The 24,021-nt window shown below is 39.7% G+C and overlaps 1 protein-coding gene and 1 long non-coding RNA gene across 2 annotated transcripts; one reads left to right on the top strand and one right to left on the bottom strand.

Moving 5' to 3' along the window:
• Positions 1-6,405: 6,405 nt before the first annotated feature.
• Positions 6,406-23,852, bottom strand: asmt (acetylserotonin O-methyltransferase). The gene is made up of 8 exons (XM_040148929.1): positions 23,802-23,852; positions 22,474-22,648; positions 22,068-22,197; positions 20,413-20,481; positions 15,669-15,787; positions 9,893-10,033; positions 7,241-7,363; positions 6,406-6,662 (listed from the first exon to the last, which is right to left on the bottom strand). Exons 1-8 carry the CDS (start codon positions 23,823-23,825, stop codon positions 6,445-6,447), a joined length of 999 nt encoding a protein of 332 aa, XP_040004863.1. The 5' UTR covers positions 23,826-23,852; the 3' UTR covers positions 6,406-6,444.
• LOC120801724 lies at positions 10,018-12,589 on the top strand. Its single transcript, XR_005709125.1, has 3 exons — positions 10,018-10,129; positions 11,728-11,848; positions 12,184-12,589. It is a non-coding gene; the product is annotated as an uncharacterized LOC120801724 (long non-coding RNA).
• Positions 23,853-24,021: the final 169 nt, after the last annotated feature.

Below are 24,021 nucleotides of genomic sequence, written 5' to 3'. Positions count from 1 at the left end.
CCAAAGTGGAAGAACGCTTGTCCCTGTTTAATTCAGCGACTCCTCTGATCACGTGGAGATTTTCCAGGAGATTCCTGTTTGAGAACGCTGAGATTTGACGCTTTACTCCGACTGCTGCTCCAAAAAGGAAAGCAGGTCTCAACTTTCCGTTTCCAGTGAAAACTTTGAAATGAAAACATAACTACATAACAAAAAGAGCCAGGAGCCCTAATAAGCACCACACACAAACACAGACACTTGCACACACACACACACACACACACACACACACACACACACACACACACACACACACACACACACACACACACACACACACACACATTCACACACAGTCTCTGGGCATAAACTGAGTGTGTTCCCTGAAATGCCCTGTAGTTGTTATCTTAAAGTGGCATCCTGGAGCTTGAGGGTGGGAGGGTGCATGACTTGTGGAGCAGATTTAGAGTGTCCCCAAAGACTTTAGTGCACACTGCACACATACAGACAGACACACACAGACACACACAGACACGCACAAACACAATTTCATATATGCCAGTTCATTCATACATTGATACAAACAAGAACATCTACACTCACTGACGTACATACATGGCCTCAAATCATAATTTTTACTTACTGTGCCATAATTAAGAGATACTCCTGAGAATTCTGGCTCTTATCATTCCTATCTTTTCATCTATTTCCTGAGGGGAATGTGCCGCCATACACAATATTATATGCATGAGAATAAAATTAAAAACACACATATGTCATCTATATATAATCCTGTTTTTGCTTTATTATAACTAGTGCAGCGCTCGTTCAAAATGGACGTTTTAGTAGGGACTGATTGCTTGGCCGGCTTTAATCCAGTTTGCAGCTTTCTTGAGACTATCATCCATAGAACATCACACTTGACACTGCACTTCTTTGGGTCCCGAGCAATACACCTGCCGTGACATAGTTGTGTCGCTTAGCAATCCTAGAATAAACGCGCCCTTTGTGGAGTTGGCTGCTCAGCTCTGCTCCAATAGTGTCGTGGTGATGGTCTATAAAAGTGTAAAGTGCCAATCGCATTCAAGTTCCAACTTTTTAAAAAAAACCTGGCATGATTGCTGCGAAAATGCTGCGCTGCTGTAGTCCTTCCTGCTCTTTTTCTTCACGTCAAGTAACATGTAGAAAAGCGATGTTTGAATCTTTCTTGAGAACCGCTCATCCAAAAAATCTCACAGTCGACACTGCACTTCCTTCCTCAGCAAGGCATCCGCAAAACTTGAAGTCGATCGGACGAGCGGTTGGCGAGAAAATCGAAGGACAGAGAGACAGATAGAGATTCCTCCATTTGTAGTCACATTATTTAGTTAGCATGTTTTCCTTAATTTGACAGTTGACAGACAGTCAAGGAACAAGGGGAGTCTAAGGGGAGTGAAATTCACATTGTGAATCCACGGACGTGCCTCAGAAACCACAAGGAAACAGGGACAACGCCCTGCCTTTGCATTATTTTTTGATTCTGTGTCTTCTCTGGTCAGACTTGTGCCACATATGCGGGGCAGGGAGAACAGAAATGCCTGGACGTTCCTCAGCTGACCTATCTTTGCTCTTCTCCGTCACACTTTCCTAGTTTTATAGGCCTGGCTCTAACTTTCTAGCACCATCCATAAAATCCACTGAGGTTGAATCTGAGGCCTGCGCAATAATAGCCTCATGAGATTGAGCAGTAAACGGAACTGAAGAGTATAGAGGAGAAATGTATGTGCCTTTCTGTGCTGAAGTGGGAAACACTGACCCAAGTCTAAATCATTGACCAAAAGGGAATGAAAAGTACTTGAAGAGATACTCTCCCAGAATAACAGCTGATTTTCTAGAGCAGTGAAACGAAAGTCAGTTCATATAAATGCAGACTGACACCAAATTGGTGTTTCTTGTCCTGACAGACAAGCAGTTCCACTCGCTGAATAGTTTTAAATGTTACTCTCTGCTGTAATTCTTTACACAGCTTTTTATTTATTTACTTTTAGTTTGAAGTCCTGAGCTGCCTTCCTATTTTAAATGAGGAAGTCTCTTCTTTTCCTATGAATAATCAGAAAAAAATCAAACCACGGTGATATCCAGTGGTCCTTTAACTTCAAAACACAAAGCAGTGGGATACTTTCATTCCGAGAAAGTTAACTTTTTTTTTACCTTTTAAATCAAAGAAGATGAAAAACTCAAAAAGCTCATACTTATCTAATCTGGTTTTGGCGTGAGCGGAAGATTAGCAATTATGAGAAAGTGAAATCAGGTTATGGAGATAATTACAGATTTAGATTAATTCAAATTCATATTTAAATCCAGTCCAGCTTTTCTACTTCAACTATAAGTACATTTCATCCTCAAGAAGAAATATATTTCTATATAATATGATATTTCTTAAAGGCAAGTGATACACAGAATTAGTTGACCACCATGACATTGGTAATGCTGTACCACATCACTGGGTACTACCACAGTCTCCGCACAGGTCAAAGCTGTCTTCAGCCACAGCACTTCATCTCCCTTCATTAGGCTGACTCTCTGTAAAGCTGTCCACAAGGATTTGACATCAATTCTAATTTGTTGCACTTTGAAGTCTCATTAATTCACAATTACTGGGAGAAAAGGAAGGAGAGGGGCGGGTAGAGAGGGCAGTGAGAATGAGTGGGTGTATTGGAAAGAGACGGAGAAGTGAACAGTGGTGCTAAGGTTGTCTGAATGCAGACCAGGCTACAGATAATATTGGTTTCTGAAGGCCGATTATGATCTTTTTCAGCTGAAGAGGCCAACAACTGATATTTTGTGCAATTATCTTTTGGCATGCACATTTTTCTGCCTAAATAGATGACAGTTAATATAAATGTGACTGAACATAAATTATACTCACCAATACATGTGTGGAATCCAATCCGTTAATATTTTCAAGCACACTGCGTCATGTCAGAGGCTGGAGCACGGTCAGGGGCTGACTTTCCAATAAAAGGCTGGTATCTGCATTTTGAACACATCCTGTGGATGGGGATGAAATAAAGGATGTGCCGGGCCATTGTGAGGAAGATTTATTGAATCACGTCCAGCATTACAAAGAACACGGTACAAAGATAGCTTTACTATGCTGTTAAGAACAGTAAGAGGCGAGAGGTTCAGACACAGGGTTTAGGATTGAGTGATGAGAACAGATATGCAAGGAAGTTTATCTTCTTAGCAATGAGACTGGGGGCTCACACTGCACACTATCTAATAGAGGCTGACTTTTGCAGTGTACGGCTAATCATTTACAGCCGAATCGGACTGGACTGGGCTTAGTCTCTCACGTGGTTGTCTGGATTTGGAGCTGGCCAGGGCACAAACTTATTCCTAAAATATGCAAGTTTTGGTATTTTATTGTTAGAGACATATTAGCACGTTCACACAGGGTGTTCTTCAGCTTGAACGCGCCACTTTCACATTTTCAAGAGATGCATTTGAACCCTGATACTGGAGAGTGAGAGAATTAGAGATATTAAACAAGGATAATGAAGGTGTAAATTTGCCACATATACTATAACACTGATCAATACAACTAGCTTACAAGTAGCAGAGGTAGTATTTCTGGTACTGCTACTCTCAACTGCATGGTCTCTGCAGGCTTTCCTACGCCATACTATCCACACTGCTAACGGCTGATTGCTGCATTTATATGCCAGTGGGTGGGGAGAGGGGGTGTGAGGCGACTGTGAACCTAGTCGTTTAGAAGCGTGTCACAGCGTACATCAGAGATTTTTCACCGATTTTTTTGGCGGTCTAGACAGAAAAAGGAAAATAACTCCTTTTACAACGAACACCATAAGATGGGATCAACAACAAAAGATAACAAAGTCACTGTGCAAGTAATTTAGTACCTAAAAAAAAGTGGATTTAGTGTTTAGTTACTCTTTAACATTATGATTTATATATCATAGAGTTTTTTACTACACTGCTTCCACTGCAGGAATGGTATAAGCACAGGGAATTACCTTAGGTAGTCATGAGGCATCAAACACATAGTAACTGCTTCTCCTGCTTTAACAACTCTTACCACATTGTTGTCACTGTCTCATCCTTGTTAGCAAGCATAGGTGGTAATAATTGGCATTACTTGCTCTGAGACTGGACATTTTCTGTCTGTATAAGTCATGTTTTCATTGCAGTTTTGGTTAAAATTGCATTTCAAAGAAGAGTCATGTCTTGTTTTTGTCACAGCACTTCACAATTGTTAGAGAACTGCATAGCTTTTATGTTGGAAGTTCATTGCAAGCACAATCACCAGAGAATGACAACATTTGTGTGGCACTTTAAGAAACATTTTTTTAGATTAACATTTAATGAAAGAACTCCTGGTTATGTGAATGGGCTGCTTATGCCAGTGGTCCCATTGAGAATCAACACACCACTCTGCAGCCTTCTGTAATTTCCGTCTAATTTGCTTAATTATCTGGACCAACAAAACCAAAATGGTGGCAGCTATTTCCAGAATAGAAGCTACTACAAGCTACTGATACCTGTTCAGCACCAAAAAAAAATGAATGATTGGTTAAGAAAGTGGAGCACAAGATTGAAGTTTTTCTTTAGGTGCCAAAAAAAACAAGATTAAAGGGATATGATTGCTGATTCAAATAAAAATGATCAGGTTCCCACACAAACTACAGTAACTCTGTCTTTTATGCTGCAAAGTAATGTATTTTATCGCGGTGGCGTGAGAGATAGGCAAGCAGAGCCGAAGAACCAATTACACCCCCCCCCCCCCACAAACCACCATCTCAATGTGTGATTAAACTATTTACTACACTAATGAGAAAAATGGACCAGACTAAAACCTACCTTTTCATGACAGTAGTAGTAGCAAATCTCTCTTAAATTAAGGAGCTGTCCTGTCACATGATTTTGAGCTTCCTGTCTTTCCTGTGCTGAAAGTCTCCCTCCTGCATCTTGCTGCACTCTGCCTGGGCATCTTCACCTTGCTGCACTCCCTCCTGGCTGAAGAAGTATTGGGATTATTCCTTTGAACTAACAGAGCTAACATGTCAAATGTGCAGTAAAGAGGAAAAATATCACTTCTATGGTAATCTTCTAAATATTTACCGTTAACTGACAATGACACATTGCAGTGACAATGAAGAATCCTTTATTTTCCTGCCTCAATATGCTTTCTCAAAGTTCTCAAACTTACTGCAGATCTTGCACTGAAAACCCTACACCTTGGTTAACAGAAAGGAAAAGATATTAATATGATAAATGAAAAGCATAACAGAATTAAAAGGCTTGGGTATTATCGCACATGGTTAACTGTAAATATGTTAATTGAATAAACATGAAACATCCAGGTGGTGTCATTAAAAAAAGTCTAGACATACTAGGTTGTTTTATAATTGTGTGGTGGACCGGGGCAGTGTAAAGACAAGGCCTGGGCTGCTGACAGGAGGAAGGAGCTGCTCCACAATACACCGTAACTCCTGGTCGTCACACATGTCGGCCAAGGTGATTAGTAAGACATCATACGGATTTGAGATGATATAACACAGTGCGATTTGTTCGTTTACTAGACACTGCTACCTCTTAACGCCTAGGAAGAAAGACAAGTGAAGTCATTTTCTAATGCTCAAGTGCCGTTTCCACAAGCATCTGCACAGGTCTTTAATAATGCGTGCAATATCATAACTGATCTCAGAACACTAGTAGTAGAGTCAAGGGCAGCTAGACAAGCACACTTGTCTGTAGCCAGCTATAGCTGGTCACCCATCAAATATCCCAGGATTATCCACGATGCGCATGTGATGATGATGACGATGATGATGATGATGATGACGATGACCTCCTTAGACATTTACCCACACCTCCCACCCAAACAAATAATAATCAAACAAACATAACATTAATTCAAAAATGAGATGAAACAACAATATTTGGCGGCTGGCAAGACAAAGCAGTGATCTTTTTCAACTCTGATTCAGACATAATCATACAAAACACTGAGATCTATGACTGGCTTGTATGGCAACTTGCAATTTCTTTCCCCTTGGATGTGCTCACCATGCAAACTATCAAAATACCATTCAGTGACATACCAGCTTTCCACTTATTTTGGTTACAGTCTATTAAAACAAGTTTGCCAATATGGGCCAGTAATCATACTGATTGGTCAGTCATGAGCCATATTTAACACTTCCTGTTTTCATGCCAAAACCCTCGGTTTCTCTGATTATTAAACAATATGAGAAGCCTGCAAGTGTAGATTTGTTATTTCTTGATTTGGTTGATTAATGAGAATACACATCACATGTTACTTTTAGTTTATATTTTTTATTTTAAGAAGCTTAAGGCGAAATTAAAAAAAAAATCCTAAAAGACTACACAAATTATAACACAGTGTTTTCAGGTGGTGTAATCTTTCCTGTCCTGGTACATGAGCAGCCTTGGTATTTGTTCTTATGTCTCTTTGTGTCCCAGCACAGCGTCGTAGATCTTCCCGGTGAGGCGGTGCTGGATGTTGTTGAAGCCGGCGGCAGCCAGCAGGGCAGCGTACTGGACAGCTGTCCTCTCCCTGCCCTCCGTCTGTACCAGCATGTTGAGTGAGTAGAGCTGCACTGTTAACGGGCCGGAGTCGTCCTCGTGGAGCAACGCCTCCACCAGCAACACAGCGCCTCCTGCAAGATGAACCAAAAGGTCAGCTACGTTTGTTTGTTTAATTCTTTTTTTTTTTTTTTTTTTTGGCTGCATAATGTCAATAGTTTCACCTGTGTGTATCCTGCAAGTCAAAATGTCTTCTGTGAAAAAGGATTGTTCTGTGACTCCACTGAGAAGTATACTACAACAGGTTGAATTCACTGTCCAGTAGAACTAAACTCTTTGTTTCTTTGTCTTTTTTACTTCCTCTTATGCACACACACGCACAGAAACACACACACACGCGCGCACACGCACGCACACACACACACACACACACACACACACACACACACACACACACACACACACACACACACACACACACACAGATAAACAGAGAAAAACACATGAGGGGGTTTTTGCATTCTGATAGAGTGTGCTGCTTTTGTGTGTGTGCATCTTTGATCAAAGTCAGAAGGACAGATTTTTCTGGGATCAGCTGCATTGTGGGATACAATCTGCCATCTCATTTCAAGCAGAAGTGAAAAAAAGTATTCATCCCTTTCACACTCAAAGACACACACATAGATGCACACACACTCGCACACACACAGACCTGGTTTGCAGGCTTTGTAGACTCTAGTGAGTAGCTCAACGCAGCGTTCATCTGTCCAATCGTGGAGGATTCGTGCAAGGATGTAGAGGTCAGCCTCTTGGAGGGGGTCTTTGAAGAAGTCCCCTAAAAACACACACACACACACACACACACACACACACACACAAACACACACACACACACACACACACACACACACACACACACACACACACACACACACACACGCGCACACACACACACACACAAAACCATATGTATAATTCAAATGCACTGCTTTCCCATGATGCTGTTATATTTGATTTAATAATTTCATGTAATTTTTTATTCTGCTGACGAGCCTTCCAGTAATAAGACAATGACTCTATTAATGGTTTACGTACTCAAACATAATTACTACAAAGGGGGGATGTCTGCTACAATCAAATGATGTCAAATGAATGTGACCTAACAGCTGATTACAGATTTCAAGCTGCTCTCTAACATTCAGTGGTGAACTAGTTACTGGGGAAAAGACGCCTTTAGAGGATTTTGGTTACAAGTGGTTTGTTTAACTTCACTCGCTAAGACTTGACTAGCATCACAACACTGCTGCTGTTTATTAACAGTGGATAAACAGAAATGGTAAAATAAAAATGTATAATCTACCAATGTACATTTGTACTCCGCTCAATTCCATGGGCTTGTTGTCCATTGTAACTATGAGCGCAGTATTTTAAGTTAATATAAAATAAACTACTAAGAGGTCTGCGTTCATAAGGCTGGACCCAAAATCAATACGTTTCATTTTTCGTGTTTTCCATGTTACAGTTCCCGTGGTGTTCAACACCACTGTGGGTATGAGAACAGCAGGAGAGGCAGGAATTGATTTTGGCTCTAGGATTTCAAGATTGCAGGCCACTGTGAACTTCTTTTTCACATTAGCTGCTGTGTTGGGAAGCCAACACTACAAAAGAAGCGTGAAGTATAAATTGAGGGTTTTGTACACAATATTTTAAATCCAACAGCAGCAGCTCAGTGGGATGATGGAGTCACACAGGTGACAGCATCAACAGTGTTATATTCATTTTCACTACAGAGTCATACATGATTGCAATGTGTATTGACTAAAAACACAGTACACACAGTATTAATGGGCAGTGGGGACATTCAGACCCCGTACACTCAGTTTAATAACTTCTACAAGTTTGTAAGGGAATGTTACCCAAATTTCAATTTCCCAGATAAAGGTTTTGTTAGATTTGTGTGTTGATTTCAAGGGAAGGATAAACTGTAACAATGCCAAAAATTAAAATTGAGATTTGATTTAAATTTCACAGAACCTTAGATCTACACTTATGTTTCACTTTATGATTGAAGTAATTTTCATGAATTTAATGTAACCATTGTGTAGGAAATGATCTTAAGATATAAATCCAAGAGGTCCTTTACCTGTCATTTGCTTTTGTTTAGGAATTTTGTTCAATGTATCAATGCCCAACCAACACTAGGAGTTCAAAAAATCTAATAACGACATATCGGCCAATAAATACAAAAGCATAAAATATACAAACATCGTCATATGGATGTGATATGCATTGTGATCCGATCGAAGCAAGGCAAGTCCTACAGTTTCGCCACATTCTTAAAGACAAGGGGGGCAAAATTCTACGTTTTCCCCTCTGTCAACAAAAATCATCACGAGACCAAAACCAAGAATATATTAGTACATCTCTTCACTTTACAAATGAACTACCCTGTCTGTGTCACGCCATGTCCATTTGCTCCTGCTGAAGGTGTACATCTGTAAAAACAGGTCACAAATACAAAGTTTCATTTTTAAAAAGGCTCAGTGACTTCCTAAACAGGAGGGCACTTTAGTTTCTAGTCAGCTTTACTCATACAAGAGTGAATACTGTATATGGTGGGGACTATTTTCGGCAATGATGTTGTGAATAGTGAGTATTTATGGCACAAGGAGTTTGTGAACGACAGCGTGTAGGTGTAGGTAATGAAGGAACATGTCACCCAGTGCAACGGTGTGGCTCATTGATGTGTTTTTAATCTATTGGTTTTTGAAGAACAGCTGAGGTCTATGGCACAGAGGAATACAATATATCAAACATTGGCTACACAGGCACCAATCGTTAATCCTCACAAGTTAAGAGGCCGCGTAACTTCGCCATCACACAAGCATGGCTGGTATGTGCCAGCCACGCTTATGTAATTTGCATATTTAGATCTGATCACAATGCAGGCAGAATCAAGATAACGAGGCTCAGATAACGTATCCAAAAACAGATTGCACTTTAACACCAGATATAAATGGGGTTTTGGATAATAGAATATGAGGAAGAAACATAACATGGGTACTAATCAGTTCTTAGAAGATTCAGTCCATTTTTTTCTGACTATGTTTTTCAACGTAGTTCAGTTTTTTACAAAGCTTATTCAAAATGTTATTCTGGGAGGAATAGAAGACGGCATATTTTTATTTTTACATACAGTATTTGTGTGGGTGTGTGTGTGTGTGTGTGTGTGTGTGTGTGTGTGTGTGTGTGTGTGTGTGTGTGTGTGTGTGTGTGTCTGTGCGTGTGTGTGGAGAACTGCACTTGAACTGGCTGTATACAATTATAAATGTCAAGTGATTTCGCCCAGTCGTAATGACGTTACCTTGGTGGAAGCTTATCCTCTGGTCAGCTTCACTGACAAAGTGTTCCCTTGACATACGCACCACCTTGGGGAGGTCAAAGATCGTCACAGTGCATTCTGGGTAGGCTGACGTGCACTGCTTGGCTAATGCTCCACTGCAGCCTGGAAGAGCGAGGGAGTGAGAGAGCGAGAGAGAGAATTTTAGTTATGGCACAATGAATACACAGAGACACACACGAGTGAATCTGATGCATTCAGGTATGTACCCATTATTTATTTGCATGATTCGTATTCAGTTGTCCAGTATGTTGCGGCTTCGGGAATTCATCTAACATTCATGCCAATAAGCCAGAGTGAATTGAACTGAATGTAGAGTGACAGAGAGACAGACGTTTTACATAGAAACAGCAGAGCTGCTGTCTAGGAATCCTACCAAGGAATCTAACCTAAAGAAAAGCAAACACAGACATACAAATAAACAAATTTTGATTTGATTATTTGGCTAAATCTGATTTCACGTGCATATGAATTTGAGTCCTTACATTTTAATGCACTTGAAAACCCTTATTTTTAGCCATGTTAGCATTATGGCTCAAGGGATGGCAAAGTCTTTCCATCAGTCTGTCAGTGCATTTTTTTATTGGTGGGATTGGCATGAATTTTGGTGCAGGCATTCTTGGTTCCCAGGGAATTCATCCTTCCAATTTTGGTGATCCTTTGACTTTTTCTCTAGGACCTACATGAGGTTGACCTTTTTATTTTTAATTGAAATATCTTAAGAACTATCTTTTTGATTGCAGTGAAATTTGGTAGAGACATTTATAGTCCCCAGAGGATGAACTGTAATAATTTTGGTGATCCTTTCCCTTTTCCTCTAGTGCCACCAACAGGTCAAAATTTCATTTTGCCCAATACTTTGGTTTATGCCCAAATACCTGCTTAGCTAGTGACATTTCCATCAGCCTCTGCTGTACTTTGTGTTCAGTGCAAATTAGCAAATCTCAGCATGCTTAAATGCTAAACTAAAATGGTGAACATTATACCCAATAAACATCAATATGCTGTCATTATCATTGTGCACATGTTAGCATGCTGACAGTAGCATTTAGTTCAGCCTCACAGAGCATTCTTCATATAGAGAACTGTAACTTGTTGCAGGTTAGAGGTCAGACCTGATGGTGTGAGTGGAAAACAAGGTATTGAAATTAGCACAAGAACACACACACACACACACACACACACACACACACACACACACACACACACACACACACACACACACACACACACACACATGTGCAAGGGCGGAAACTGGGATTTAATGTGAACATATGAAACTTTCAAATCAATCCGTTGGCAGCATTATTATCGTCGTATTATGCTTCATGTAGCAAAGTTCATTTAAAACAGACAGAGAGAGAGAAAGTGACAGATAGTGATAGAAGGAAAAAGAGACTGGGAGAAAGAGAGCGACAGACGAAGAATGTATGAATGGGATAGAGTGATAGAGAGGCAGTGAGGTGGAATACGGGATCAAGGGATCTCACGTTGTCTCACCTACAATGCTAGCCAGACTTGGACAGGTTTGTGTGTGTGTGTGTGTGTGTGTGTGTGTGTGTGTGTGTGTGTGTGTGTGTGTGTGTGTGTGTGTGTGTGTGTGTGTGTAGAGGGCAAACTGTCTAGCCCTGTAGCGCCCTCCTCCTACCATGACCTGCTGATACTTTATCAGTCTGTATTCTTACATGTTTCTTTTCTTTCACACAAACACACACACACACACACACACACACACACACACACACACACACACACACACACACACACACACACACACACACACACACACACACACACAGATACTCTTTGGCTCTCACATCAAACAGGGGTCAGCAGAGGATAAAAATCAAAGAAAAGCAAGGAGGAGCAAAACCAAACACAACACGCTGTACAGGACCCCAGGCTAACCTGGCTGCCTAGGTTTGTTAATAAAACCCTTTGATGGGAGGATTGTGATTGTTACAGTGCAACGACTGTGTTGTATGACTGTTATGTTTTCTTCTCTCTTTTTTGTGTTTTCAGTCTATTTACTTTGTTGCTGTCTGATACACTTTTATGTGCATATGTGAGATCATTTAATAAAAAAATAAATACAAAGAATCCCATTTATTTTTAATCAAAGTGTATCACTACTAGTATGCTTGTGTATTTCTGGTGTTTTATAAAATTCTGTATGTTTTATATACTTATATATATACAAGTATATTCATTACACACTGTAACTCTATTAGAATCATGGTTGTGCTCTCCATCAGCATTTTGCCAGCAGTAGGACAGCGGTGAACTACTGCTCGTCTGCATCCAGCCTGTTCTACCGTGGAGAGGAAACACTGGAGAGGACCTCCACTGATTTTACAGATGAGACCAGTCAGCTCATCAAGGTGGCCGCTCAGCCTGTGAAAACATCTGCATATTGTCCTCTGTGTTCCTAGAGGGAGCTCTCCAGAGTTTGAGAAAATAACCCCTGATGATGTCATCAGGGGTTATTTTCTACACTTAAAGACCCCAAGAATTTTTAACAGAAACATTTAAGACAGGGGAGTACACAACAATTTCATATCAAACAATTATAATTTGGTTTGGAGATATGTTTGACCGGCAATGGGAGATAACTAATTACTTTTCGTATTTGAGTAGAGATTCTGGTATTGGCTACTGAACTTCTGGCCGTCCCGTGCTTCAGTGTTTCCACTCTGAGAGATTGAATACTTTTATTTCACTACATTTCAGAGGGAAATTGTTTTTTGTTTGTTTGTTTGTTTGTTTGTTTTTTAATACTGTGCTACAGTTTCAGTTTCAAGTTCATTTGCAGATTAAAATGTTACGTGGAAAACAAATGCATTCCTCTAGATCACACTACATAATAATATATTGTAAGTATGAATGAAATCGTCAATGCCAGCAGACCTCCCTAAACATGTTTACACATTAAGGTCTTAATATTTTAGCACCCAAAAAGAGACAGTTCTTCTAAAATGGTACTTTACTCTGATAAAAGTTTAACTGCATACATTTGGGCTATTCTTCTGTTGTGGTGTTCTGACTGTTTCTTATATAAATGATACTTTTTTCTACAACTGTGTTTAAATAACATAGCAACATGAAGCAAATAGCTGTTTACATTAAAAAAACATTATGCTTCAGAACCATGAATATCCTTAGAGTTACTGTAACCTTTAAGTTGATTATATACTTTTAAACATGTACCACTGAAATGTGTGTTAAATGTCACATGAATATAAATGCAGGCACTTCACACAGGCAGCCAGCACGGAACAACCCACCGTCATCATATAAATGATATGCAGTATATTTTGAATTTGGACTCAGACTGGCTGACACCTGATTTGGATTCACGTCAGCCAGTTGGCAGATAGTTGGACAGACCCTACAGACAGACAGACTGAGCACCTGAGCAGCAGGTGTGTACAGACACAACAGATGCTGCGTGAGAGACAAAGTCTTAATGGGACACTGCAGTCACGCCCTTCACACTCCTGCTGTCCGCGTGCACTCACTTTTTTGGTGATACACTTTCATGCATAAACATGAACACACAACACCACGCTGAGAAAGTCACAGGGAGAAGTAGAGAAGAGGGAGGAAGACTGTCCTGGATGCGTGCATGTATCCACGCGTGCGTATGTGCTTTTGGTGGCTTCACAGCTCCCCTGTGTGGTCAGCTGAGGTGTCACACACAGGAGGTGGTCGTCAGCGCACGTCGCCTTGTGTTGGTACAGCGAGCTGCTTGCTGTTTCTAACCTGACTGAGACCAAAGGAGAGTTTTTCTGTTTTTTTGAAATCCTTAAAATAGAGAGAAATGGACTCTCACTTGTTTCTGTATTTTCTTGGCTGTCTTTTTTCTGATAAATCTTGAGACACTTTCTTTTGTATGGTGCTCTTAATCGTTTGGCTTTCTTACCGATTTCATTGTTAAACTAAAAGACATTCTTTCTTGTTAGAGTGTCTGTTCAGTTGCTGTATCTCAGCCTCTGGCCTGATTTCACACTCTCCAGCACATGAATCCTGGATTTCAATGGATAATGTGTTGGATCGTTTTAACCTGATTATCACTGGACATAGTCTGGTGTGGACAGAGCTACAGACTAAATATTTATTCTTAGAGACAAAATGGCTTTTAAATTTTTCCATTATTGCTACATTGTCATCCATCATCCATTAGTTGTGGCCGATTGAGGAGTACATAAGTGGAGACAACGTTCAGCTCTCAGTTCAGTTAAGAACACAGAACGAGACTAAATGAGAAAGCACAGGAAACATTTCTAAGACCAAAGCTTTTTTCCCTATTATTCACATCATGAAGTTTTCAGCAGGAGGTGAAAACTCCTGTGGCAGCAGGATATTCATTTTTATGACTCTTTTTATCCGGCTCTGTTCTTAGCTTGTCCCTTCAGTTCTTTGGAAGCCCTGGCCTCACATTGGGGAGTTCATATTGTGTTTGTTCTGTCTGTTTTGTTTCCCTCACATTTGTATCATTGTGCTGTTTGCTCTCAGTATAAAGCATTTTATAAGGAACATGCTGTTCAAAGACATTTTATAAATAAATCTGACTTGACAAAGCAGAGCCAAAGAGAACAGTGATGAGAGCTACCTTTTTACCTTTACGGATCAATGGAAGACTGACTAGGCTGCAACACCCTGCTTCACATTCATACATTTCACACTCGGAGCCGTTCACTTCAACCAGTCTTGAACGCTACATTAGTCTCCAGGAAACTGGAGTTACATGTATTCTGTTGATAGGGCATTAACATCAGGATTGGGCTGTGCAAAAATCACAAAAATTAGAAATATGTCCACATCAATACGAATTTAGTGTTTTTGTAGGTGAGGTTCTGTGTCAGCTTCCAAACAAATACATCAGAAATATTGATAAATAGTCATATATATTCCCTATTAACCCTGGGTTAAGTCCTGGACTGTTGAAATCAAGGTTTAAAACTTAAAAAAAAAAAATTCACTGATGAAATCTGACAGATGAAGGTGACAGAAAGTTGGCTTTTTAGCATTGCTGCCACAGGTAAGTAGTGGTCTGTGTATGGAAAGGTTGACAGTCATTGAGAAGTTTATTCACTCAAAACACATTTTTGAACATTTTTAATGCTACACATTTTTAAAAAGCCACAAACACAGAGAAAAAAGTGTATCTTCAAATGTATCCACATTATTAGGATTTGGCACTATATAGATAAAATTTAATCGAACTGAATTTAATGACAATAATCGACCAATATTTGATATTTAGTGACAAAGCGAGCATAGACCTTAGGTGTCTGTAAACTGTTGTATTTGTTCCGTTCCAAAGGAAAATATATATGTATAAAATATGTGTATTTATGTACTGCAAACGGTTCTTCTCAGAGATTCACAATCATGCAAGAGTGACACAGTGAGTCTTTGAGATCTCTGAATGGATAACAAGGGAAACTCCGGGTGGAGGTGACTTTGAGTTGTGTGTGTTGGGAAGGTTGACTGATTTACTAAGAGTCATTAATTCACAGCGGCTGGGGGCAATCTTATAAAGGTCATAGTTGACAGTGTGTGTTGTGCTTTTTTTTTTTTTTTTTTTACACACAATGTACCATATAAATGTGTGTGTGTGGCTTGGTCAGCTGCCACTCAATTAACACAACGCCAACAATTTTAAATGTTAATGACTGTGAACCCGCAACCTTATGGAAATTAGATACGATGATTTGATGAACACACACAAACTTACCTCCAAGGTCGCAGATGACCTTGAAAGGCGAAAGATCAAATGCCGTGACCACGTCTTTACCACAGATGTTCCAAATGGAGTTCATTAACTGCATAAATTTCACCATCTCCTCATCAGACCTACACACATACGCACACACAGACAGAGAGAAAAAACAGTAAGTCGTTTTTATTATGTCCTCTCTTTCATTTAAGTCTCGCTGTATTGCAGCAAAACCTTCTTCTTCATTTTCTGTAAGCTGTCGCTGAGGGGCTACTGGCACTAGGTCCACAATAAACAGACAAACACCGACAAACACGCACACACACTCACACACGCACAGCACGATCCCTCATATCCAAAGTTTCCCCCTGTGGCGACACATGTTTGTGTGTGAGACTGGGTGCAACAGAAGAAAAGAGCCTGTGGTGACTGCTGCTGCTCTGAGGAATCTCCACCTCATCAACCAGCGCGCTGCCCTGCCATGACGGCACACACACACAGACACATACTCTCTCTCACTCTCTCTGTCTGCGCATCCTCTGTTCTGTAACACTAGAATTTATTTATCCAAACAACACTTCGCTGTAGCAAGGCGATCAGCCTTCAAATACATGAGCCAACTTCAGATGGCACAGTGACCTCCAGAAGAACTTTGAAAGTGAGTCACTGTTGAGGCCTCAGACTCTGATTCCATTGGAAGTGAAAAGATGAAATGACTGTGAGGCCAAACAGCAGACTGTCAGCTTAAATGTAGGAACATTTTGAACACGAGTTATTGAATGCCCCTCAACAACAACATCTGCCGCCTTTTTTGTGCATGATGTAGTAAATTTACATGCACACTATCTCATCCAAGTCTCCATTCATACTGAGGAAAACAGGCGTAGCTGGGTTATCTCTGTCCTTGTATACATCATTATAACATCACGTGGTTTATGATTTGTCTGCTCTCTGCACACTCTCTGACATGTCTCCTCAACATCGCTGCAGGTCTCTGTCCTTTCTCTACTGACTGAGTTATGGTTCATGACTGCCTGATCTCTGTTGTCTGTTTTCCTGCTATGTTGTTGCTTTGGCCTCTCCAGCTTATCAGCAGTATTGGAAGAAAAGATTGACCAGCAACACTCGTAGCAATGCCTCCCAATCTTTTTGTCTCATAACAACTTAAAATGACACAATGTCTATTTCTGACCCCTCGTCTGAGGATGCAAAAAATGTTCAGTGGCAAGAAAAAGTGTGGAACCCTTGGGGATGACCTTGTTTTCTGCATTAATTGGTCATAAAATATAATCTGATCTTCATCAAAGTCGCAAGTATAGACAAACAGAATGTACTTCAGCTAGTAACAGACAAACAATTATAATCTTTAGTGTCTTTGTTGAACACACCCATTAAACATTCCCAGTGCTGGTGGAAAAAAGTAAGTTAACCCTTGGATTTAATAAGTGGTTGAACCTCATTTGGCAGCAATAACCTTAACCAAGAGCTTCCAGTAACTGCGAATCAGACCTGCAAATGTTCAGGAGGAATAATAGACCATTCTTCTTTACTGAACTGCTTCAGCTCAGCTGTATTCTCAGGATGTCTGGTGTGAACGAATCTCAGAGCTCATTCCAAAGCATCTCTGTTGGGTTAAGGTCTGGGGTCTGACTGAGCCACTCCAAAAGGTGGATTTTCTTTGTTTTTACTGTTGTAGATTTACTTTGATACTTAGGGTCATTGTCATGCTGCATCACCCACCTTCTTCTGAGCTTCAGCTGCCAGACAGCCACCCTGACATTATCCTGTAAGATTCCTTGATAAACCTGGGAATTCAGTTTCCCATTGATGATGCTCCATCCACTGTATTTCACCGTTGGGATGGTGTTTTCATGTTGGTATGCAGTGCCCTATTTATGCCATACATATGCTGCATGTTCCTCCCAAACAATTCAACCTTAGTTTCCTCAGTCCACAACACATTTTCTCAGGCATGCAGTGATGGTTTTCTTTGGTTGTTTTTTTTATTGTTTTTTTTTATTTTTTGTTAGAGAGCAGCAGCTTCCTCCATTTTGTCCTGCCATGGACACCATGCTCTATGCACCATGATTTATGTATGGTAGACTCATGAACAGAGAAGTTAACCAGCTCCAATGATTCCTGTAAAGCTTTAGTTGTTACTCTTGTTTACCTCATTGAGCATTCTGTGTTGTTCCTTTGGAGTCATCTCAGATGGTTGCCCATTTCTAGGGAGAGTAGTCCTGATGCTAAACTGTCTCCATTTAAAGACACTTTGTCTCACTGTGGACTGATGAATATCTAAAATCTTTTAGATGACTTAGTGATCCTTTCCAGCTTTATGCAAATCAACAATTCTTGAGCTTAAGTCCTCTGAGATCTCATTTTTTTGTGAGGCATGGTTCACATCAGCAGATGCCTCTTGTGAATAGCAAACTCAAATGTTTGAGTGCTTGATATAAATCAAAGTATCTTTAACCCACACCTCTAATCTGGTTTCATTGCTGGGACTCCAGGTTTGATAACTCCTGACTCCAGCAGGGGTTCACATACTTTTTCCAACCTACACTGGGATTGTTTGAATAATTCGTTCAATATGAACAAGCACAATACAATGAATTTTGTGTAACTAAATGTAAAATAGAGTGTGCTTGTTTATACTTGTGACTTAGATTAAGATTAGATGACATTTTACGACTAATTAATGCAGAAAACCAGGTATTTCCAAAGGCTTCACTTATTTTTACTTGCAACTGCAGTGCTAAATCTTAATTAAAAATACCTCCTTTTTGTTTTTTCTTTGTTTGTAGAAAATTTAGACAATCCCAAGCAAAAGCTGCTTTCAGCCGTTTCATATCAGTTTCCCTGTCTCAGATCTGTCTTGCGTGTAGTGGCCTGCAGTGCTGTCTACCACTGACTTTTGTTTGTCATCTTATTTTTTGGCAGTACCACAGTAGGTGCTAAAGTTGGAAATTGTTTTAATGCTGAAAATAGTGGCTTTACGTTGCTATATTTACAAAAGGCAGTAGCTTTAAAAAATTATGTATGATGATTTTTTGTCAAAGAATATCTTTTATCGTTTTCTGTTAGCATAAAATAGTATACTACTACAAAATAATATACTATGAAGATTAATATTCAGGGCACACTTCACAGCATAAGGATAACCCAGGTTTCATAATCGGATTAAAGGTTTAATTTTACATATATATATAAACACACACACACACACACACACATATATATCTATATATATATATATATATATATAGCTTTGATTCAAATGGTTTCACAAAAATGTTACATTTACCACACATTTGTCACCATTTACAAGAATTACAAGCATTTTTATACATAGTACCTCATTTTCAGCGCCTAAGAAGTAATTGGACAAACCAACATAATTATAAATATAGGGATCATTTTTAATATTTGGATGAAAATCCTTTGCAGTCATTGACTGAATTCAAGCTGTAGGTGGGACTTGGCTGTAAATTATTCATGTGCAGTGGGTTAAATGGCGATGAGTAAACAGGAATGTGAGTCATCCAGCCAGCTTTGACTCATCCTGCTCCTGCTATAGCACTCCAAGAATGCAGTGAATGACTTCAGTGGTTGTTTCCCCTTGCTAATTTGCCCACAGTATTCACAGGGGAAATCAACAGGAACAAACAACTGCTTCTCCACATTAAATCAATTGTGCACAGGTGCTGAAAATTTTCTTGCAGGATATTTTAATTTTCAATCAATTAAAGTTGAATTGCAAATTAATCTGCACAAGGGTGTATTACATTATGGTTCATATTTTGAATATTCTCATTTTGCATGCATCTTTCTATGAGATCATTTGCTGCTTTTTAAAAGGATATGAGAAAAAAAATGAAAACAGCAAATACAGAAATACAGCAATATATGCACAAGCCTCAACAACCAGTGACATACAAAAGCCTAAATTGCATGATATGTAAAAATAAAGAGATAACAAAATGCATGTTAGATCCCATTCAGACAAATATGCCAATTTCCACATTTTATGTTTTCCACTTTTGCTGAAGGGGTGCATGCTCAGATTTACTACATCAAAAATGGTCATACACCTAAGTCATACATCTGCACACTGATATTGGTACATTTCATTTTACTATTAAGATGTAAAACAATAATGGAAATGTGCACTTCAACATCTGTTTCATCTTCTAATCTACATCAATGTACAATAAGTTTTGCAATTCATGCCACGATGAGGACAAGAAGGGAGGGTGTTTTAGCAAGTTATGCCACTGTGTTTCAGTTTTGACGGACTCTTTGCCTTTGGGACTGGCAGTGTTCTACAATGCAGGGCCTCAGGCAGGCCAATCAAAATCTATTAGCAAACAAAGTGTGAAACTTTGAGCGTGTGACTGCTGAAAACTGCTGACCAGCAGATCAGTGAAGCATTAAAACTGTGGGCAGTAGATACTATAAACACACGAGACCTCAAGGACAATGGCTGATGTATTCTCTCACTCTTTTTCCCTTTGTCTGCCCCAAGCTTCCTCACATCACTGCCCGAACCCTCGCCCTCTCTCTTTCCCTCTCCTTCACACATCCCCTGCCTCCTAATGGATCCCGCGAGTCCCTTTTTCTTTTGAGGGGGGGGGGGTGACAGACCGGCTTAAGATGGAGAGACATGGATGGAATGTAAATGAGAAAGAGCGTGTGTTTCATCTTGTGTGTGTTTGTGTGTGTGTGTGTGTGTGTGTGTTAAACGAAGACAGCTTCTTACCTGTAGAGAGCTTCAAACAGGTCCTTAGAGCTGACTCCAAAAGCCTTTTCATACTGGTTTTTTCCCTCTCTAGGACATGGAAAAAAAAGTGGATGTATAAATATATATATATATATATATACATACACATAAACACAGCAACACACACACACACCCACACATATTTCACTCTACACATTTGGTAGGCGAGTGTACAAAATCGGGCATCTAGGTATTGATGGTCTTACTTCTTAAAATTCACTTCAGCTTCATCTCACAGTCACAATTGCGTGTTAACATGATTTCCAGATTATGTACTGTCTAATTAGATTAACAACACAATTTTCTATTGCAGACTATCTTGCACAAATGAATTAGTCATTCAGATCAAGATGCCCTCATCCTTTAGATATCCTCTTTACTGATATTTCTTTTTCAGGTTATTCTCACAGATGGACTTCACTTGTCAGCCACAGTGAATCCAGTCCCTCTGTTGGAGAAATGCTGGCTGTCCTCCCTCAGACATAACAATGAGACTGAAATCCATCTTGAGACACTGTTCAAACAGAAAAGGAGGACCAGAATCCACAGCCTTAGGCTATGAATCCAACCTGCAGCTCACCACAAAATAACGTGAGATTCTGCTCTTAGCTGGTTCACTTAACTGAATAATATCAATTATTTTACCCTAGCATTATCTTTTTAACCTTGACCAGTTTTCTGGGAAGTTATGGCAGCCATTTGTTTCTTTCTCGCTGCTTTTCATTTGCCTCCCCCCAGCAGCCTTTTGTGTCTCCAATTTACATTTTTGAAGTGTATTTTTGTGATTAGCAGATGCTCTGACACAAAAATAATCTTAAACTCTTATAGGACATGCTAAAAGTGTAGAACCTGGATATCACAACAAAAACTGTACGGGCCTGCATGCCAACAAGCAGGCACCCCCTTGAGGGGTAAGTCTTATCTGTCAAATTACAATAAAATCTGTCAAATTACATACGTGTAGCCTTTTAAGTTTTACAAAAAGTGCTGTAAATGTAGCCAGTTTGAAGGAAAACACTTTTCTTTTTGAAAACACTCAAGTTATTAATCAAAAATGGTAATAATCAGGTTTAGGTTATAGACACCGATTTCTCAGACTTCTTAATCAACAATATTAATAACTGCATTGTTTGTCATTCATCAAGAAAAAAACATGTCAAAAACCTCTCAAAAGCAAGAATTTGCATTTTTTATCACTGTAAATGAAAAAACGGATTAACACTGAGTTTTTGACTCTTGGTTTTCACAAAACTTTGTGCTTTGGAAAAAGCATTTTTCATCATTTTCTTACATTCTATAGACCAAAGAACTAATTTATTATTATTAGATTTTGAAAAAAAGATTGTTCATCTGACATCGTGAAACAAAGGAAAAGGTAAAGATGTACCAATATTTTAAAAAAAAAACACTGTGAGTGCACCCAGAACTATCACTAATTGCATTTGTATTAAGCGTTGATCCGAAACATCCAAAGTGTTTAGAGAACTTCAATCATGAAATTGTTTGATGCCATTAAATATAAAAAAGTCAGCTGTCAGGATGACGAATCTCAACATGATTGCTAAATGAACTTTTTCTAGCGTGAAATGCATCCAAACTGCAGGCAGGGAGCTGACTGTGCTCTGGGTACTGACCTGACAGCATCAGTCAGGTAATGCCAGCAGAGATAGATGGTTCTGGAGCTGTACTGGATGGACTGGAAGAGAGATAAAGGACTGGAGCGGGTCAGGTAGACACTGGCCTGCTCTGTGTTACTGTAAAAAACTGAAACAGGTGGTGGGAGAGGTGAAGGGAGACAGACAGAGGAGGACAGCGACTGTGAATGAATGGCTGCAGGTGTTAATATAGAGTTTTAGGTCTATGTGGGAGACATGCCGTGTAGACATACAGGCAGGACAGACAGAGGAGGTGTGCACAAAGGAGATGCAATTTATGCAATTTCTACAATTTATAATGTAATTACTTCCTAACATGTGACAAGCGGACAGGACTTTGCCTCTTGCAAATTGTGTGTGTGTGTGCTCGTGCGTGTATGTTGACCTCGTCCATAGTCCTGGTGTGCATTGAGCAGCTGCAGGCCTGTGCAGGCAGCAAGCAGTCTCTGTGTGCCATCCAGACTGGCTCCGACCGCCTGACTGATCTCCTCTGCAGACAGGGGGCGCTCTGCACGCAGCAATACATCAAACACACCCAGCTCACAGGACGTGAAGACCGTCTGGGTCAGAGAGAGAGGAGCCAGCAGTACAGCAGAGTGGAGTGGAGTAGTGTAGGATATATTACATTCATATATCACAGTAGAGTAGAATGCAATGTTCCATCTGCAGTCCCCCTTCACTTATTAAGTTCCATTGGTAGAAACTTATAGCATTATATATATATATATATATATATATACTTATTAAGACAGCACAACAATGATGGCTCCTGTTACTTATTTCAAGAAAAACACCACAATTACTGTGTGTGTCCACAGAATATCATTTGTTTTGGTACGACACACTGCTGAGTGACAGAAGGTGGCTACCATTCACAGTGAAATGGTTACCAAAAGTGTTTGTTATATGGCCTCTAAATACACGGTTGGAATGAAAAATAACACAAGTTAAGATAGTACAGCTGATGGTTGTAGCTAGGGTTGTTTTTTAGAAGACGTTGTGAGGTTTGAATTGATCCCTACAGCAGCCAAGAGGCACAGCAGAATGTATTCTCCATTAACCATGTTCTGCACTTTATGCCTTAGTTCTCTTTTGTTCCCAACCACTTGTCTATTTGGACCATTGCAGCTATTTTATACAGCATCTTTGGCAGTGTGATGTACTTATGAATAAAAAGTTTGGAAAACTGATTGCAAAAAAAAACAAAAAAAACAAAACAGGTTTCAACAATAAATAATATTTTGTGTATTTTTCTCTTTAAAAGATCATATCGTCATGGCTTTAATCTTTTTGATACAGCTACAGGACCGGCTGATCTAGTTAACTCTTGAGCTAAAAAGGGTTCACTCTATAGGCCTTTTTCAAGGCAGGCATTTTGAACTGTCAAAGTAGGAAATGCACAGGTATAATTAATAAAAGTAATGAATGACGGCTGAATTCCACTGAGCAAATTCCGTTTCAGGGTCCAGCTACTGTGCATGCTAACTCTCTGTCATAGTGTCATGGCTTAGTGGGACACCTGAATAAAAAAAAAAAGTAATTGTTAATGGGATTAGTAACGTGTAGTTTTCCTGCTACGACAAGTCAACATTTCTGCCATAAAAAAAAAAAAAAAAAGTCTATTGTTCCAGTAACTTTAAAATTAGTACAGGTGGGCTAAATGCCTGTATATGACCCATGAAGGTCTGGGCACACACTGCATGTGCATGTTACCTTTGAGATCAGGAATCCTTCCATATATTCCAGTATTTTTCTGGGATATGTGTCTGCAGTAGGTGTCCCCTCAGTTGAGGTCATCTCTTGACATTCAGCCATGGCCGCAGCTTAGACAGGACACCCCGAAAAGAATACTGAGTGTTGTGGTTCTCCAAGCTCTTGTACCTGTGAACTGAACTTCCCTGCGAGGCTGTGTCTCGAGACTCTTCAACAGGTG

Source organism: Xiphias gladius, chromosome 16, assembly GCF_016859285.1.
Source record: "Xiphias gladius isolate SHS-SW01 ecotype Sanya breed wild chromosome 16, ASM1685928v1, whole genome shotgun sequence".
In the NCBI taxonomy this organism is placed as follows: domain Eukaryota; kingdom Metazoa; phylum Chordata; class Actinopteri; order Istiophoriformes; family Xiphiidae; genus Xiphias; species Xiphias gladius.
This window is presented reverse-complemented; position numbering and strand designations above follow the sequence as displayed.

Bases quoted from the DNA above. Each gene is read 5' to 3' on its own strand.
- asmt (XM_040148929.1), bottom strand. From the start codon at position 23,825: ATGGAAGGATTCCTGATCTCAAAG. The intron at 22,649-23,801 runs GTAACATGCACA...TCTCTGACCCAG, and splicing joins AAGGATTCCTGATCTCAAAG to ACGGTCTTCACGTCCTGTGA. The intron at 7,364-9,892 runs GTAACGTCATTA...GTGTGTTTTTAG, and splicing joins GAGGATAAGCTTCCACCAAG to GGGACTTCTTCAAAGACCCC.